General features: G+C 48.2%; 1 protein-coding gene across 2 annotated transcripts in view; it reads right to left on the bottom strand.

Moving 5' to 3' along the window:
• Window positions 1-416: 416 nt before the first annotated feature.
• MMP17 (matrix metallopeptidase 17) overlaps window positions 417-17,623 on the bottom strand; it is a 151,524-nt gene continuing 134,317 nt past the window's right edge. For both annotated transcript variants that reach the window (XM_035099020.3, XM_088659755.1), the window contains exons 6-10: window positions 17,408-17,507; window positions 12,245-12,327; window positions 7,881-8,033; window positions 2,703-2,960; window positions 417-1,029 (exon numbers count right to left, since the gene is read on the bottom strand). In XM_035099020.3, the coding sequence (XP_034954911.2) occupies window positions 704-1,029; window positions 2,703-2,960; window positions 7,881-8,033; window positions 12,245-12,327; window positions 17,408-17,507 (920 nt within the window). In that variant the 3' untranslated portion in view covers window positions 417-703. The remainder of the gene's footprint in view (window positions 1,030-2,702; window positions 2,961-7,880; window positions 8,034-12,244; window positions 12,328-17,407; window positions 17,508-17,623) is intronic.

Below are 17,623 nucleotides of genomic sequence, written 5' to 3'. Positions count from 1 at the left end.
GGGGGGGGCAGTGCCGGATTCTGCATTGGACTGAGCAGACATGTTGTACATACCCAGCTCACTGTAAATAGCCTGCACTAATAAAAACTGCTGAAAGACAAGTATGTGGAGAGTCGTTACTCAGGAGTAGCCGTAATAACCTCTGACACCATGCAAACAGAATCGGCCACCAAAATGCCCAGCCTCTCGTCTCCTGCCCCTCCCCACTATAACGGACAGCGCTTTCCTTCTTGCTGTCATTCAAATGTCCTAAGCAAAATAGACCTCTAATGAATATTTCCGATGGCAAGATGAGAGTCTTTATTCTTTTCTTTTTTTGTGTGTGTGTGGGGGGGCGTGGTGCAGTGGGAGAAGGAAGTGAGGAGACAAGTATGGCTGGGGAGTGAGAAACCCACAGAAGCTGCTGTCAAAGCTCGTTAACTTAAAATAACATTATTCTTTTTTTCATATTTTTTTTTTTACAAAAATAACCAGAAAGGGGGAATAAAATAAAATAGAGGCTGTTCACTTCTCATGGAGAATCTGAAACATTTTCCTTCACGTTCCTAGGAATGTTAACTGTGTCGCTCATTTTAACGGCGTGTTGCATCCTGTGATTTTGTTCTTTGTTTTGCTTTATTTCTAAAAAAAACACCCCTATTTCTTCTCTTTATTTGCATCCCTGAATTGCTGCGGTATGTTCTGGTCCACCTGACACCCTCTGTCATAGCGATCTCTGAAGCAGCGCCGCTGTCCAAAGGCTGGCGAAGGCGAGGCCTACGCAGAGTCTGAGAGCTGAGCCGGATGAGGGCGACCCGGGAGAGGAAGAAGTGCAGGAGCAGACCTCGCTCTCAGAGCGGCTCTCGTCGTGGTGCCCCTGCTTGGACCGGCCCCCTGTCCTGCTGCTCTCGGCTGGCTCAGGCGAATCCGCCTGCATGTCGCTGCAAACCAGCCAGTCTCTGGCAATGGATTGTGGGTAACCGGGCTCAGCTTCCAAGTCACTGTCCATGACTTTCCAGTATTCTTTTCCCTTGAAGAAGTAGGTTGCCCCTGGAAAAGGAAGCAAGAGGGGAACCTGAGAAGAGCCTTGCTGTCACGGAGCAAGTCAGTCAGTAAATCACATAGTTCAAAGCTGGAGTTAACTCATTATTAGAGGAACATGATCTTCACAGACTTGGCTGGGTTTCAGGCCTAATGAGCACAGCAGCTCATACCCCGTAGGTCCTATGCCATGAAATCAGTTGCTGAGATTAGAAGTCTGCCTTCCTACAGCCATCTATGTCTCCTCCCCTCCAGGGCTTCTTCCAAGCAATCGGAGACTGTGCCTGTGTGCAGCCTGTCTTTGCTCCACCCATTTCATCCCTCTCCTGGTTTTGGGAGTCAGAGGGAGAGGGGACCTTGTTGCAGCAGGAGGAGGGACACTTGTGACTCTGCATTAGCCTGGTTCATTTCTGCCTCTTGACCTCCCTCCTCCCACTTGTCTGCTTCAGCTTCTGCCTCTGATTCTCGACTGCTGTCTGCCACATACTCCCCTAACTCACTGAGCCCTGTTACCCCTTCAGCTTCCGATAGCTCCTCTTCCTGGTCTTCTCCCACTTCTCCCTCTGACCACTCATCATTGTCCCACCACCGCTCCCCAGGTTCTGAGCTTTCTTCCCTTCTTGGTTCCCCAGCTGGTTCCTCCCATCATTCCTCTCTGCATCCAACAAGTCCACTTGCTGGACCTGATTCATCTAGTCTGGCCTCCTGTACTTGCGGAGGCCAACAAGATGCCTATGAGAAGTCCACAAGCAGGACTCGAGCAGAACAGTGCTCCCTTTTCCCTATTCATTCATTCCCTTTTCTTAGAAACATGCAGACTGGAATCTTACTGTCTTTTCAGTGAAAGGGCAATGGCTCAGTGACAGAGCATGGAGCCTTGTGTGCAGAAAGCCCTAGGTGCAACCCTTGGCCAGGGCTGGGTGGCACATCTGCCTGAAACCTTAGAGAGATGCTGCTCGTCAGTATAGACCAGTCTTTCTCAGCACTGGGTCCTCAGATGTTGTTGGGCAACAACTCCCATCACCCCTAGCTATCAGGACCAGTGGTCAGGGATGATAAGAGTTGTAGTCCAACAACATCTGGAGACCTGAGGTTGGGAAAGGCAGTGCTAAGCTAAATGGTGGAGTATATGGGAATTTAAGAAGAGTCCTGTTGGATCAGGCCAAAGGCCCATCTGGTCCAGTATCTTGTTCTCACATTGGCTGCCCAGATGCCTATGAACATGCTCAGTAGCCAATATCTGGAAGAATGTTCCCAACTTGCTTAATAGCCATCCTGTGAGATAAATGCAATGAGATGGAAATGGGAAATCCATGGCCTTCCAAATGTTGTTGGACTGACCAAGGGCCATGCTGACTCTCTGGGTGGGGAGAAAGTTAAAGGGCTGAGCATGCAGGACAGAATGTTGGTTGTCCCTTGGGAGGGGGGACGGAATGCAGTATCCTGGCAATGGGCATGGCTGCTGCCCTGCATAGATGTGTTCCATGCGGCAACCTTTTGTTGTAGGCCCAGCATGCATATTTGTAATATTTAAAATATTGCAAGTTGGGAGGCACACATACGAGCAGATCCCACTCGTTCTGGCCTTTATGTTGTAGCATTCTGAGCACAGGGCAAAGCCTCGCCAGCTTGATGTACAGCCCCTCCCCCCCCTCCCGTTTGATCCAGTGCTTAACACTTACCGTCGGACCACCGCGTGGCATCATCCAGCCCACTGGGGATCCCCTTCCACAACATGGTCTCCAAAGGATAGCCAGGATCCATCCTCCGCTCGTGGTCATCATAGCACCAATAGAGAGTGTCCTTAAAGAAATAAGTCTTGTCATTCTGGGCCCAGGAAAATGCGGCGTCGATGCCTCCCGGCGGCAAGCCAAAATCCGAGATGGGCCGGGGGTAACCTTCCTCCACATTATTGTCCTTGAAGATCCAGTATCTGTCTCCTGGGGAGAAGAAACAGACAGATAGGGAGCAATGTCATTCCTGCTTTACAGCACAGAGCTAGCTTCTAAAAAGAGTGAGGCTGCAGTAATCTTTAGGTCTGAGTTCACAACGCTCCAGGAGGAGCAAATGCCCCAAAGTTAAGCACATGTGCGTGCGCACATGCACACACCACTTGCTGAGAAAGCTGTTTTTATGAGAATGTGTGCATATGTATTTGCTTTTCTACTGATGTTGTGTGTTTTTTATTGGCCAGGGGGAAGACATCCTTACTGGTGCATGATATAATGCTACTTGCATTGGAGGAAGGCAAACAAGTTCCCTTCTCACAAGTTTCTAGTTAATGCATATGTGAGTTTTAACCACAAGAGGGCACTGTTTTGTCTAGCAATCCCACAAGCACTTGTTTGTATGTCTCTCTAAGTTAACTTAACCCCTAAAAGCTGAACTATTTCATTTGTTGTTCTCTACAGAGAAAAACTATGCTATTTCTCTCCTCAGACACTCATTGTGAAGATAGTTCCTGCATGAATAAAGCCTTTGAGCTCCAAAAATTGACATGATCTTTTCAATTTAACTCACTCACTCAAGCTGTAGGTATGGTAAAACTAGAAGCATCACCTTACTCTTATATGCCCACTCGGCTGCATCAATCTGCAGAACTGGACTGCTACAAGTGCCACACAATGTCCATTTCACACGTGTAAGGAGGCATCTACTCTTTGGAACTCCCTGCCAATTGACATCAAGCAGTCACCTTCATTGTACACTTCATAACACCTGCTAAAAATTTTTTTATTCAGGCAAGCCTATCCATATATGTGTTTTAATCTGTCTGGTTATTTTTTATTTTAATTATATTTTGAATTCCTAACTTCCTGTTTCTAACTCTTTCAATGACAATTTTAATTTTCTTAAAGCACTTGGAGGTTTTATGTATAAGCAAGTGATATATAAAATTTGTTAAAATTGACTTAGTCTTTCCCAACTTGGTGCCTTCTACCGTAGATGTTGCTGGACTACAATGCCCATTATCTCTGACCAAATGGCCATTCTGGCTATGGTTGATGGAAGTCCAACAGCATCTAGGAGGTGCCAGATTAGGGAAGCCTGGAGGAACTAACCGTATGTCCTCTAATGAGTTTCTACTGTGTGTCTTCCTCAACAGCAAAATTTTAGAATTTATATATTAATATATATTTGGGCATACTGTAATGCTAGCTAGACTATGGTTTAGCCTCTCCACGGGATCCCACTTTCTGTCTCTGTTTCCTGCACCCACAAGGAGGAGATTGGAAGCTTCTGCTGTGGTTATCCATTAGCTGCAACTTAGCATGTTGTCCTAAAATGTGGTTAATCTTAAACATCCTTAATATCAGCTTCATAAACAATGGCTTGGCTTGTTTTCACTAATGAACCATAGTTTATTGTCCAGATTCAAATGACATGGCAAACTGTGGTAACTCAAAAATGGAAGCAAAGCTTTTCGATCTCAGCCTTGCAGCCAAGGGAAGCCTGGGCTTGTTCCAAACAAGCCCATTATCTGGAAGAATGTTCCCAACTCGCTTAATGGCCACCCTGTGAGATAAATGCATTGAGATGGAAATGGGAACGCCATGGCCCTCCAAATGTTGTTGGACTACAACTCCCATCCTCCCTGCCCAGGGGCCATGCTGACTGAGGCTGATGGGAGTCGGAGTCCAACTCTCTAGCCTTGCTGTAAGGTAAGCAGAGTCTACCTAGAAAACTTGGGGATGTCTGGAGGACTCAAGGTCAGGCAGGCGGCTGTAAATTAAAATGCTGAGGCTCTTACTAGATTATTAGAGGGAGATTTCGGAGTTGGGACTCTAGCAAAAAAACCACCTCCTTCCTACTTGCATAGACTAGGGCTAAGACTACAGTATTGTCAGGTGTGTCCACTGTTTTGGTTGGTTGGGGACCGAGGAGACTTCCCAAGGTTGTGTGTGTTTTGCATTTCAGTTCTTGCAGGTTGTGGCTGTCCATTCCAGATTAGCCAGTGGAGGGCAGCATTGCCTCAGTCAACGAGCCAACACCAGGCTCTCCTAACAATATCATTGACACATGTATAATTCCATGTTTGTGTCGTGTTTCCAATAAAGAGGTCTAATCCCTCTCCCCGTCAACTACCATGCCATCTGATTTCAAGGGGAAGAAGACAAAGATGCAATTTCTTATTGTGTCAGTGACTTTACGCAGAGGCTTTCTAGGTGAGTGAACTGTGGGGAGCGGGCTCACTCAGCAGTGGAGCACACATTGGCAAGCCTGTGTGTAATTGCCAGCCACCATTCTCAGATGCTGGCAAATAAGGTATCTGGGTCAGAAGGAGGGGTGGGGGAGAAGTTTGGTTCAGTTTGCACTTCAAGGCAAACCTGTGTGATTCATAAATGAACCAAAATGCAGCAGTCCTTTGAAACTTGCACTTTTCTGAATTTTGCAATGTAGTTCTCCAGCCAAGTGTTATGGGCTGGTTGGATGCAGAGGAATGGTGTGAGGAACCAGCTGGGAAACCCCCAAGGGAAGAAGGTTCAGAGTCCTGGGATTGGTGGTGGGGCGATGATGAGTGGTCAGCGGCAGAAGAGGAAGAAGACTGCGAGGAGGAGGTAGCAGAAGAGGGAACAAGGCTTAGTGAGCGGGGAGACTCTGTGGGAGAGAGAAGTCCAGAATCAGAGGCAGAAACTGAAGCAGGAGAGGAGGGAGGCCAAGAGGCAGAGAGGAGTCAGACTAAAGAAGAATCATGGGTGTCTCCTCCTCCTGCTGTGATAAGCTCCCCTTCTCACTGGTCTCCTGGAACTAGAAGAGGCATGAAAAAGATGGAGGAGAGGTTGGCTTCAGGCAGGTACAGCCTCTGATTGCTGGGGGAAAGCTCTGGAGAGGAGGGGAGTTAGATGGCTGTGGGAAGTTAGATGGCTGTGGGAAGGTGGGGATTTTCACTCTCGGAACCTGATCCTTGGGGCAAGATGTACTGGGGACGAGTTGCTGTGCTCATTAGGACTGACACTCCACCAAGTCTGGGCAGATGGTGTTCTTGCTAATAAAGAGTTAACTCCAACCTGTACAGTGTGATTTACTGATCGGCTCACTCCTGTCATAAAAAAATGAGGTGTACAAAAAACTATATGTACTGGAGTAAATTGTACACAAAAATGCACATATGAATAAAAACAGCATACAAAAATATACAAAAATAGCATACAAAACTGCATTGCACTAGCAAATTGTTTTGCAAAAATGTGTAGATCAGGCAAAATTGTATTAGGATAAATTTGCAGTAAAATACTAATGAATTTGCAGCAGGACTCTCTCTCTCTCTCTCTCTCTCTCTCTCTCTCTCTCTCTCTCTCTCTCTCTCTCTCTCTCTCTATAACAAATTGATGTGGCAATGTGAAGAACCGAACCTAAGATTGGGGGGGGGAAAACAAGAAAGTGAAATTTACATTCCCCCCCCCCCCATAGTCAGAAGGAGTTGGTGAAATGTTGTCTGGAGGCACAGGCCAATGATGTCATCAATCCATGTCAGGCACTATTGGCCCCCTAGTGATGCTTGCAGGACAGGACATTTTGGAGTAAATGAACATTACCATCTAAAGCTGGAGTGGGGAACCTGTGGCCTTCGAGATGTTGCTGGACTCCAGCACCCGTCATCACTTTCCATTGGCTAGGCCAGTGGGATTTGGAATGCTGTGAATGTGTGGAATGCCACAGATTCTCCACCCCTGGTCTAAAAAGAGGCTTCCTTGCAAGACCATGCATTCCAAAGTCTAAAATTACCCAGGTGTGCCACTACTTACTATTAGCAACATGCAGCTGGGAGAGCCCAGGAGACTCAGCCTGATCATCTGGTATCAAATCAAAGCTTGTCATTTGAGACAAGTAATTTTCTTCCAGCTGAGCAATCTGTTCTCTAAAGTTACAGGTAGGTAGCCGTGTTGGTCTGACGTAGTAGGGGGGAAAAATTCCTTCCAGTAGCACCTTAGAGACCAACTAAGTTTGTCATTGGTATGAGCTTTCGTCTGCATGCACACTTCTTCAGATACAGTGGAACCTCGGTTTATGAACACCTCAGTTTACGTATTTTCGGTTTACGAACGGACCCATCTGGAACGGATTAATCCGCTTTCCATTACTTTCAATGGGAAAGTTCGCTTCAGTTTATGAACGCTTCAGTTTATGAACAGACTTCCGGAACCAATTACACCCATGCTTCGGGTTAAGTACGCTTCAGGTTGAGTACTCCGCGGACCCGTCTGGAACGGATTAATCCACTTTCCATTACTTTCAATGGGAAAGTTCGCTTTAGTTTATGAACGCTTCAGTTTAAGTACTCCGCGGACCCGTCTGGAACAGATTAATCCACTTTCCATTACTTTCAATGGGAAGGTTCGCTTCAGTTTATGAACGCTTCAGTTTATGAACAGACTTCCGGAACCAATTGTGTTCATAAACCGAGGTACCACTGTACTCTAAAGCAGGGGTCGCCAAACCTTTTCAGCAGGGGGCCGGTTCACTGTCCCTCAGACCTTGTGAGGGGCCGGACTATATTTTTTTAAAAAAAATATGAACGAATTCCTATGCCACACAAATAACCCAGAGATGCATTTTAAATGAAAGGACACATTCTACTCATGTAAAAACACCAGGCAGGCCCCACAAATAACCCAGAGATGCATTTTAAATAAAAGGACACATTCTACTCATGTAAAAATATGCTGATTCCCAGACCGTCTGCGGGCCGGATTTAGAAGGCGATTGGGCCGCATCCGGCCCCCAGGCCTTAGTTTGGGGACCCCTGCTCTAAAGCTTAGAGATGAGGCTCAAAGAGGCTTAAACACAGTGGGGGAACAAAGAATCTGGGAATGCCAAAGAGAGGGTCATCCACAACTGTGTCAAATGCTTTCTCTTACCTTTGAAGAACACAATCTTGTGGTCGTGGGTTCTCTCATAAACAGCATCCACGCTGTCCAGATTCAGAGGCAGCCCCCGCCAGAAACGATGGATCTGAGCTGGCTGGAGGGAGACCAGGTGTTTGTTGCGAGTCAGTCTCCAGAAGTATTTGCCTGGATGAAGAGGCATTGGTTAGGAGGAGATCATGCAACTCTTTCTTCCCCAGGGGCTCTTCTTTTTCTCCCCTGACAAATTCTATTGTTGCAGCCCTCTGAACAACAGCTGGTTGAAGGAAGCTTGGGGAACTTGTGGCCAGAGACCCAACAGCCTTTGTGGTTTTGTTAGCATTCTCATGGGTAACCTCCTGTTTGATGCACATGCAGCAAAAATCCCATGGGAGCCAGGAAAATGCTTAGCTAACCCTTGCAAGTCTGTATTCAAGGTGGCTTGGCTCCTTCCTGACTTCTGCAATTCCAACAGTTGGCTTACCTTCCAAGTCCCGGATTGCAGAATAAGGGACCGGCAGCCGTGTGACACCGGAAGTTGCGTCAACGTAACTTGCGGTGTCGCTTTGCCCTTCTATGGGCACAAAAATGGCCGCCGTCAGCTTCAAAAGTAGCTTCTACGCATGACCGGAAAAAAAGGCCGCCGGCAGGAGAAAATAACGGAGAAAAACGGGAGACGAAATGATACGGGGGACCACCGGGAAAAGGTAAGTAAAAATGGGGGCTTCCCGGGGAAAACGGGGTACTTGGCAGCTATGACAGTTGGTGATGTCGTCTTTCAGAAAATTGGATCCTAGCCTAATAGTGCAGAAGGCAAAAGGGGGGGGGAGCCCACACCACAACCCCCTCTCCAAGCTCTTCAACACCTGCAGGGCGGTTCAATTTTTTTCTTTTTAAAAATACAGTTGTAAGGATTTATTTCATCAACTGGTAATTATGCACCACTTTGCATATTTGTTTTATATGACACGGGCCGATGCATGAATAATGCATTGGAGTGCAGCCTGGATAGCAGCAATTACAAATTCTTTGAAGATGGTGGGTGTTTTTTTTTTAAAGGACGGGAAAATTAAAACCTCAGCCTTCGAATAAGGTGCCCTTTGCATGTTTATGGGAAATGCATGCAATTAGATCGAGATGTTCTTTGCATCCCTAATGATGCTTTTGCTACAAAAAGGGCAGCTTCCCAATATTTCTTGGGGAAATATCGTCGGGTCATATCGTTCCTCCCCTGCCTCCCCCTCCGAAAAGGTATTAAACACCCAAAGTTCAAAGTGTTCCAAAGCTAATTTGTCATAAATGCTGTCAGGAACACAGGGGAAGTGTAGCTTAGCGGGAGAGAATATGCTCTGCATGCAGAAGGTCCCGGTTTCTTTTCTGGATAACTTAGTCCAGGTGTCAGGCTCTTTCCTCCATAGAGAAGGACAGGAGGAGCTCTGCAGGGGGCTGACTAGTTACAAAGCTGCCAACCTCCAGAAGAAGACTATTATCTCCATTTTTTTTGTAAAGTTATTTTTTTTTAAAAAAAAATAACTTCATACTCTTCTTTACTTGCTCTTTCTTTGATAGCCTCCCTTGGGTCAATTTCACGGGACATGGGCCTGTCCTTTCATCACTTGCAAAGTACGATTTACATGAGTGGCATTTACTGTATTATTCCTCCTCCTGGAGGAGCCAGCAATCTCCCAGCCTCACTATCTCCATCTGCAAAATGGGGCTAATAGTGCTGCTGTCCATTTCACACGGCTGCTCTAAAGGATGTCAGGAACTGGCTGGACACTGAGAGGGGTTGTGGCTGGATGCTGAGGAGTGGGGCACCCGGAGGAAGTGGGGGCTGGAGACTGACTTGGAAGAAGGGATCAGTGACCCGGAGGAGCCTGTAATAGCTGGGAGACGAGAGTCAGAGGCAGGAGAAGTTGCAGGACTGGAGAATGAAGAACAGGTGCAGAAGGAGAGAGAGATAGCTCAGGCTGGTATAGAGCCAAGGGCTTCCACACCTCCTCCTCCTGACCCCACCTCTCCTGCCCCACTGTCTCCCAGGACCAGAAGAGGAGTGAAGAGGGAGGAGCAAAAGCAGTTTACACGCAGACAGGGTCTCTGCGCCTGTTTGTGCAAAGCTCAGGGGGGGGGGAGATAAATAATCCAAGGTCAGGGGCGAGGCCTTTTAGGTGTGGCAACTGCCTCATAGTTGGGAGGCGTAGGACTGATGGACATGCCTTTCCATAACTTGACAATAAAGATTATATTCCTCACTCTGGATATTTCCTGCCTGTCAGCGCCGTGACAAAGGGCTACTACTGCAATACTGAATGTGAAATGTCCTGAACACTCCATTAATAGGAAATATGATGGTGCAGTTGTTGCTAATGATGATATATTATTGTTGTTGTTGTTCTGGTTCAGGCGGCAAAACTTACAAATATAATACGGGTTATGTCAGTCTGTCAGCAAGTCAATAGAAAAGTGACGCTTGCTAGTATCCTATTAGAATGATAGGACACTGGAGGCAATGGAGCCATGTAGGTTATTGGGGCAGGAAGAGATTAATATACAGTATATATAAGATCTAGAATACTTGGCTCAGTTAATCTCTTTTAAGAACCGTGATAACATACAAAGAACAAATGGTTTGTCTTACATTCATAGAATCATAGAGTTGGTAGAGACCACAAGGGCCATCCAGTCCAACCCCCTGCCAAGCAGGAAACACCATCAAAGCATTCTTGACATATGCCTGTCAAGGCTCTGCTTAAAGAGCTCCAAAGAAGGAGACTCCACCACACTCGTTAAAAATGCAATTCTGGGCTGCATCAATAAGAGTATAGCATCTAGATCAAGGGAAGTAATAGTACCACTGTATTCTGTTCTGGTCAGACCTCACCTGGAGTACTGTGTCCAGTTCTGGGCACCACAGTTCAAGAAGGATACCGACAAGCTGGAACGTGTCCAGAAGAGGGCAACCAAAATGGTCAAAGGCCTGGAAACGATGCCTTAGGAGGAACGGCTTAGGGAGCTGGGTATAAGCTTTTGTGTGCATGCACACTTCGTCAGATCTAGCTTTCTTTTGTGCCTCATTATGCATGATCTAGCTCTCTTTTGTGCCTTGCTTCCCCCCCCCCCGCAGGACCAATTGCAGTAATCAGCAGTCGTTAACAGCCATCAACAGGTTCACCTCTCCTATCAGCCCATCACCCATTCCCACCCCCCACCCTCTGAATATAAACAAGGGTCTGGTTGATTCTGTTTCAGTGTATCTGACGAAGTGTGTATGCACACGAAAGTTCATACCAAAATAAAAACTTAGTTGGTCTTTAAGGTGCTACTGAAGGATTTTTTTTTATTTTGCTTCGACTCAGACCAACACAGCTACCTACCTGTAACTGGAGCTGGGTATGTTTAGCCTGGAGAAGAGAAGGTTAAGGGGTGATATGATAGCCATGTTCAAATATATAAAAGGATGTCATATAGAGGAGGGAGATAGGTCGTATTCTGCTGCTCCAGAGAAGCGGACACGGAGCAATGGATTCAAACTACAAGAAAGAAGATTCCACCTAAACTTTAGGAAGAACTTCCTGACAGTAAGAGCTGTTCAGCAGTGAAATTTGCTACCAAGGAGTGTGGTGGAGTCTCCTTCTTTGGAGGTCTTTAAGCAGAGGCTTGACAGGCATATGTCAAGAATGCTTTGATGGTGTTTCCTGCTTGGCAGGGGGTTGGACTGGATGGCCCTTGTGGTCTCTTCCAACTCTAGGATTCTATGATTCTATGACCCTTGCTTAGGGCTCACACAGCAGAAGTTGATATCACCATTACACCAGCCCTGCCCCTACATGCATACCGAGTCAGACCATTGATTCTTCTACTCAGGGCTGTCTATGCGGGTGGCACTCAGCCTCTTGGGCTTGCTGATTGGAAGGTCAGCGGTTCAAATCCCCGTGATGGAGTGAGCTCCTGTTGCTCTGTCCCAGCTCCTGCCAACCTAGCAGTTCGAAAGCATGCCAGTGCAAGTAGATAAATAGGTATCACTGTGGCGGGAAGGTAAACAGTGTTTCCATGCGCTCTGGTTTCCGGCAGTTTTCCGTTGTGCCAGTTCTGCTGGCCACATGGCCCAGAAAGCTGTCTGTGGACAAATGCTAGCTCCCTCGGCCTGAAAGCGAGACGAGCGCTGCAACCCCATAGTTGCCTTGGACTGGACATAACCGTCCAGGGGTCTTTTACACTGACTGGCATTGGCTCTCCAGGGTTCCAGACAAGGGGCCTCTCCCAGACCTGCCTGGAGATGCCGAGCATTGAACCTGCTATGATATTTCCCCAAATAGTGTGGCCTGGAAGCAAACCCCAGCAGCGTGTTGTTTTTTAAAGGAAAAGAGCCACATGCTCACCTTTGAAAAAGAAAGCCTCTCCTCGAATCTGAGCCACTGCGTCAAAATGTGTGTTGCATCTGTTGGGCACGTCTCTTCTGAGCCTAATGGAACACAAAACAAAAAGGCATTGCTTACTATTCGTGATGTCATAGGTTCTGTCCAATCAGGCAGGGCTACCCAAAGCTGTCAATAGCTAGGGCACAGTTGTTGCTTTTGCTCCCCCCTGCCTCCCCCAGAGGAACACTTCTTTATTGCACTCAAAAAATGCGTTTTAGTTTCTTGATGATCTCTGAGAATAAGGGGCATTCTCCTTGCTACTGCAAGAAAGCCAAGGGCACCAGGTTGGAGAAGGCTGGTCTAGGAAATTCAATCCCTGGCATCTTCATAAAAAAATAATCAGGTCGCTGTGATTTAAAAATAAAATAAAAAAATCCTTAGTACTGGAGATCCACAATTCTGAGCCAGAGAAACACCTTTCAGCTTTTTCTGATATGGTGCACTAGTTAGTCTACCAGAAGCTCCCACTTTGGAGATTATACATCATATACCTAATTTACGCCCTTTGGATCTGCATCTGTTCCAGTGCAAGTGATTTAGCAACACGTGTAATTCTGAAATCAGCGGGATTTGAAAAGGTTTGACTTTGTCTGGATCAAATATCTTTTGGAGTTCTTCTTTCGGCTGAAAATTCTGAGGTGGTGCTGGTGCGCGATCTCTGCAGGGAGGGTCCTTGCCAAGTCTGCTTCCCAATGGCGCCCCTGAAAATGGGTAAGGCAGAAAGCAGGGAGCCTCAACAGCAGATGGAGCCAGAGCCAATGGCAGATGGAGCCAACTTGTCCTACTTTTGCCATCGTTCTCCTCCTTGAGTTCTACAAGGGCAACACTGAGATGAAGGAGGAGGAAGCTAACAGGCCGCTCCACCTCCCGCAGTACACCAACTCCAGAGGACCGAGGTGTCTTCAGAACCCTCGAAATCTCTGGCCAAGGGGCCAGGGTCCCTCAATGTTGAGGGGGCAGCAGAGGCAGCTCTCAAAGGTCAGCCTTCCGGCATAGCTGCCAAGTTTCGGCCTGAGAAATAAGGGACTGGACCGGAAGTGGCAGACCGGAAGTAGCACTGCCGCCATTTTGGAACAGGGCGGAGCATGCCCAGAAGCTACTTTTGATGCTGCTCTGCCCTGTTCCAAAATGGCCACTGCACCAGAAGTCACGCTGCAGCCATTTTGGAACTGGGCAAAGCAGCATCAAAAGTCGCTTCTGAGCATGCTATGCCCAGTTCCAAAATGGCCGCCACACCAGAATAAACCGGGGGAAAACAAAAACAAAAATCCGTTTTTCCGGCTGGGAACAGCTGGAAAAACGAGGGTTTCCCGGGGAATATGGGAGACTTGGCAGCTATGGCCTTCTGGCCTGCTGACCTCCTCCAGTAGCACATGCAATATGTATTGTCATATGTCTACTGAAGGTCCAGCACTCTGGCGTGACCTTCTGATGCCAGGTGCTGGTGCCAGGTGTGTGTGATGTCACATGTGTGATGTCACATGTGCACAACAGCCCCCTGCAATGTTGTGTGCAACTCAGTGCCTCTGACTGGGTGTAAGTAAGAAGGCAGGTACTAGGGGACTGGTTGGCGCAAACTAAGGCTGGTGAGGGCCCAATTCACACCAATAGACCAGCCTCCATTGCCCTAGCTCTTATGATCTTTGGAGAATCCCACATGACACACAAAAATCATAGAATCATAGAGTTGGAAGGGACCCCAAGGGCCATCTAGTCCAACCCCCTGCAATGCAGGAATCTCAGCTAAAGCATCCATGACAGTTGGCCATCCAACCTCTGCTTCAAAACCTCCAAGGTCAGAGAGCCCACAACCTCCCAAGGGAGACCATTCCACTGTTAAACAGCTCTTGCTGTCAGAAAGTTTTTCCGTATGTTTAGTCAGAATTTTCTTTCTTGTAACTTGAAGCCACTTTGAGTCCTACCCTCCATAGCAGGAGAAAACAAGCTTGTTCCCTCTTCCAAGCCCTTGAGATATTTGAAGATGGCTACCCAGCTCCTTCGACTGCTCCTCATAAGGCTTGGTTTCCAGACCCTTGATCATCTCGGTGGCCCTCTTCTGCACACATTCCAGCTTGTGCAGGGCTTTTTTTTCAGGGAGAGCTCACGGGAACTCAGTTCTGACACCCCTCAGGTGGGCACTGTTGCCATTCTTCTCCACGAATAAGACCTACCATTTGTGTGTTCTTCCTCTTTGCTTCAGACATAGCCGAATAAACCTTTAAAAAATATTTTTAACCTCTCTTGCAGTCCTGAGCTCATTCTGAGCTTTAGCCAGCCTGACCTTCCCCTGCAACTGTTGGCTACTTGTGTAAACTCCTCCTTTGTGATTTCCCCTTCCATTTCTTATGCATGCCCTTCTTAGCTCATCTGTAAGCTCCTTATTAATTCACACAGGTTTCCTTAGATCCACTTTTTTTTCTTGTTGGAATTGTCTGTATTTGGGCCTTCAATATTTCTCCGTTTAGAAACTCCCATCCATCTTGGACTCCTTTCTCTTTGAGTCTTTCTGACCACGGGGTGTCACTCAGTAGCTCCTTAAGCTTTTTCAAGTTGGCCTTCTTGAATCATAGAATCATAGAGTTGGAAGAGACCACAAGGGCCATCCAGTCCAACCCCCTGCCAAGCAGGAAACATCATCAAAGCATTCTTGACATATGCCTGTCAAGCCTCTGCTTAAAGACCTCCAAAGAAGGCGACTCCACCACACTCCTTGGTAGCAAATTCCACTGCCGAACAGCTCTTACTGTCAGGAAGTTCTTCCTAATGTTTAGGTGGAATCTTCTTTCTTGAAGTCCAGAGCGTGTGTCAGACTAACTCAGCTCTCCATTTCCTCTGTATCGTGAAACCCAGGAAGACACGATCACTTCCTCCCAAGTTTCCGGGTACCTTTATTGAACCCCCTCCCCGCAAATAAACACCAATACCTCCCCCTAGATTTATTTGAGTCCCTCAAAATTGTGTCAGCCTTTCAGCCACCAAGTGAAACCATGCGAGCGGAGAGATCGTGCAAATTTCAAGTGAGGAAGGGCACCGGCCTGATTAAAATTTCATGGATGGCAAGTTTCCCCGAGAGTGATGGCGGACGAGTTTTCCCTGTTGTGCTGAGTGAGCTGCTGTGATACAAGGTGACTTGAGGGCATGGAGAGAGGGCGCTGAACTTCTCTCCACCCTGCTGGGGAGCAATTCCTTTTGTTAGTTATTGAAAGGGTGGACTCTGGTTTCCCCAGGGAAGAAGAGCCAGGAGATGGTAGTCCAGTCTAGAACAAGAGTAGCAAAACAGTGATGTAAGGGGTGACTCCCTACAGGGAGCCAGCCCCCATCATCCTGACGTCCACCTCGTCAAGTACAGAGAGCACCAGTGGTTCTGAAGCAGCCAGAGGGGGAGGAGGAGACTCGGAGGGGGAGAGAAATCAGAGTGAGGAACAATGGGAAAGCTCGGGGGCGGAGAGATGCAGGCAGGGGCTCAGGGATGTTGGTCACCGACCGCTCAGGGAGGAAACTGAAAGGGCATCGCTCCTTCCAGCGCAAGAAGTAAGGAGAGTGCCGCGGCGCAGGTCAAGGGGGAGGCGTTTTGGGGTGCCCCAAATACTTTGCTGCTGTAGGAACAGATATACGCCATTGCCGGATTCTGATTCGGGATGAGGGGTCATGTTTTAAGCTGTCTCTACACTGTAAATGATTAGCACAATAAACGTCTTTGAAGACAAACTGGAGTCAAGCAGAGTTACTCTAGAGTAGCCACGACAACCCTCTGACAGCTAGCATGGGTGGGGAAGGACCATAGGTCAGTGGGAGAGCATCTGCTTTGGGTGCAGAAGGTCCCAGGTTCAATCCCCAGCATCTCCAACTCATGCTGGGGAAGCTTTCTTTCCGAAACCCTGGAGAGCCACTACCAGTCAGTGTGGGCAATATTGAGCTACGGTAGATAGACCAAAGGTCTGGCTCATATTAAGCCAGCTTTCAATGTTCCTAAGTTCAGCAATAGGTACCCATGTCCTTTTCAGACCACTGTATGGAGAATAAAAGTAGCTCATGAGCCAACGGAGACTGACCATCAATACAAAGGATGCATATGAATGGCCCAGTGCGGGCTTCTCCAACCTGATGCCCTCCAGATGTTTTGGACTTCAACTCTCATCACCTCTAGTCACTGGCCATTGTGACCAGGGCTGGTGGGGATTGTCATCTGCGACATTTGGAGGGCACCAAGTTGGGGAAGGCTTGTCTAGAAGGCACTCAAATACCACATCAGCTGGAGAGAAGTGGGTTCAGATCCAATTATTTTGTTTATACCTCACTTTCTAGGCAAAATGGGCTCCCATACCATCAGGCCCGTCTTAACCACATCGAGCGCCGTGGCGCAAAGGTCCCTCTGCCGCCGCCCCCCCAACTCACCGCAGACGCAGAGGAGGGACATGGCATGGGCGGGCCAGGCGCTGAGGGTGGGCCGGGCTGTCTGGTTGTCCTCCGGGGCGCCAGCGGCGCCTCCTCCTGCGTGGAGGCCTCTGCTGGGGGGGGGCGGTGCCACGCAGCGCCCGGCCTCTTGTCCTCCACATGCCCTTGACCTGACCCGCCAGGCTGAGGCCGGTACTCGAACCCGCGGTGGGCGGGCGGGAGGCAAGGAGCAGGGCGAGCGGGAGGGCGGCCAGGCTGTCTGGCGGGCGCAGCGCGGCTGTCTGGCGGGCACAGCGTGGCGCCCCCTGGTGGCCCGGTGCCCTGGCGCATTGCGCCACCCAGCCTTGCCTTAGGGCCGGCCCTGCATACCATGTTCATATGCCTCCTGAGTGAACCTGCTCACTCTTTCTCTTGTCTCCCACCCACATGATTTCTATCGTTCAAGGGGAGGATGAGAGCTGGGTTCTTCATCACGTAGGGAGCCTACTTGAATAGCCGGGAAGAGCTGTAGCTTAGTGTTAGCACATCTGCTGTCATTGCAGATGGTCCCAGGTTCAAATTCAGTTCCAAATTCAGAATTTCAGTGTTTGCAAATGCGGATTTTGGAACTTCTGCTCCTGTACTTCAAACTCAAAGTTTGGTTTGAGAATTCCAGTTCTGTGCCCTACGCTTGCTTCTTTTCCACCGAAGAAGATGAGGATGGGCTGTTGACTCCTGAACTCAACTTACGGAACAGTGGAGCGATTCTCCGGTAAGTCTGGCAAGATGGGGTGGTCCTCTGTTTTCGATATTTCAGGTTTGGCTGTTGGGGACACAGACTCCCTGACCCCTGCATGCAAAGACAAGGATGAATTAGACCAGCAAGGGGTGGCTTATCCATCTTGGGGCAGAAGTAGAGAGAGGTCAGGCAAGTAGACAGACTGCCCAGCCAAGCTTTTCATGTCA

The sequence above is a fragment of the Zootoca vivipara genome, chromosome 16, assembly GCF_965207765.1.
Source record: "Zootoca vivipara chromosome 16, rZooViv2.hap1.1, whole genome shotgun sequence".
Classification (NCBI taxonomy): domain Eukaryota; kingdom Metazoa; phylum Chordata; class Lepidosauria; order Squamata; family Lacertidae; genus Zootoca; species Zootoca vivipara.
The sequence above is the reverse complement of the archived record's forward strand: the minus strand, read 5'-3'. Positions and strand labels throughout refer to the sequence as shown.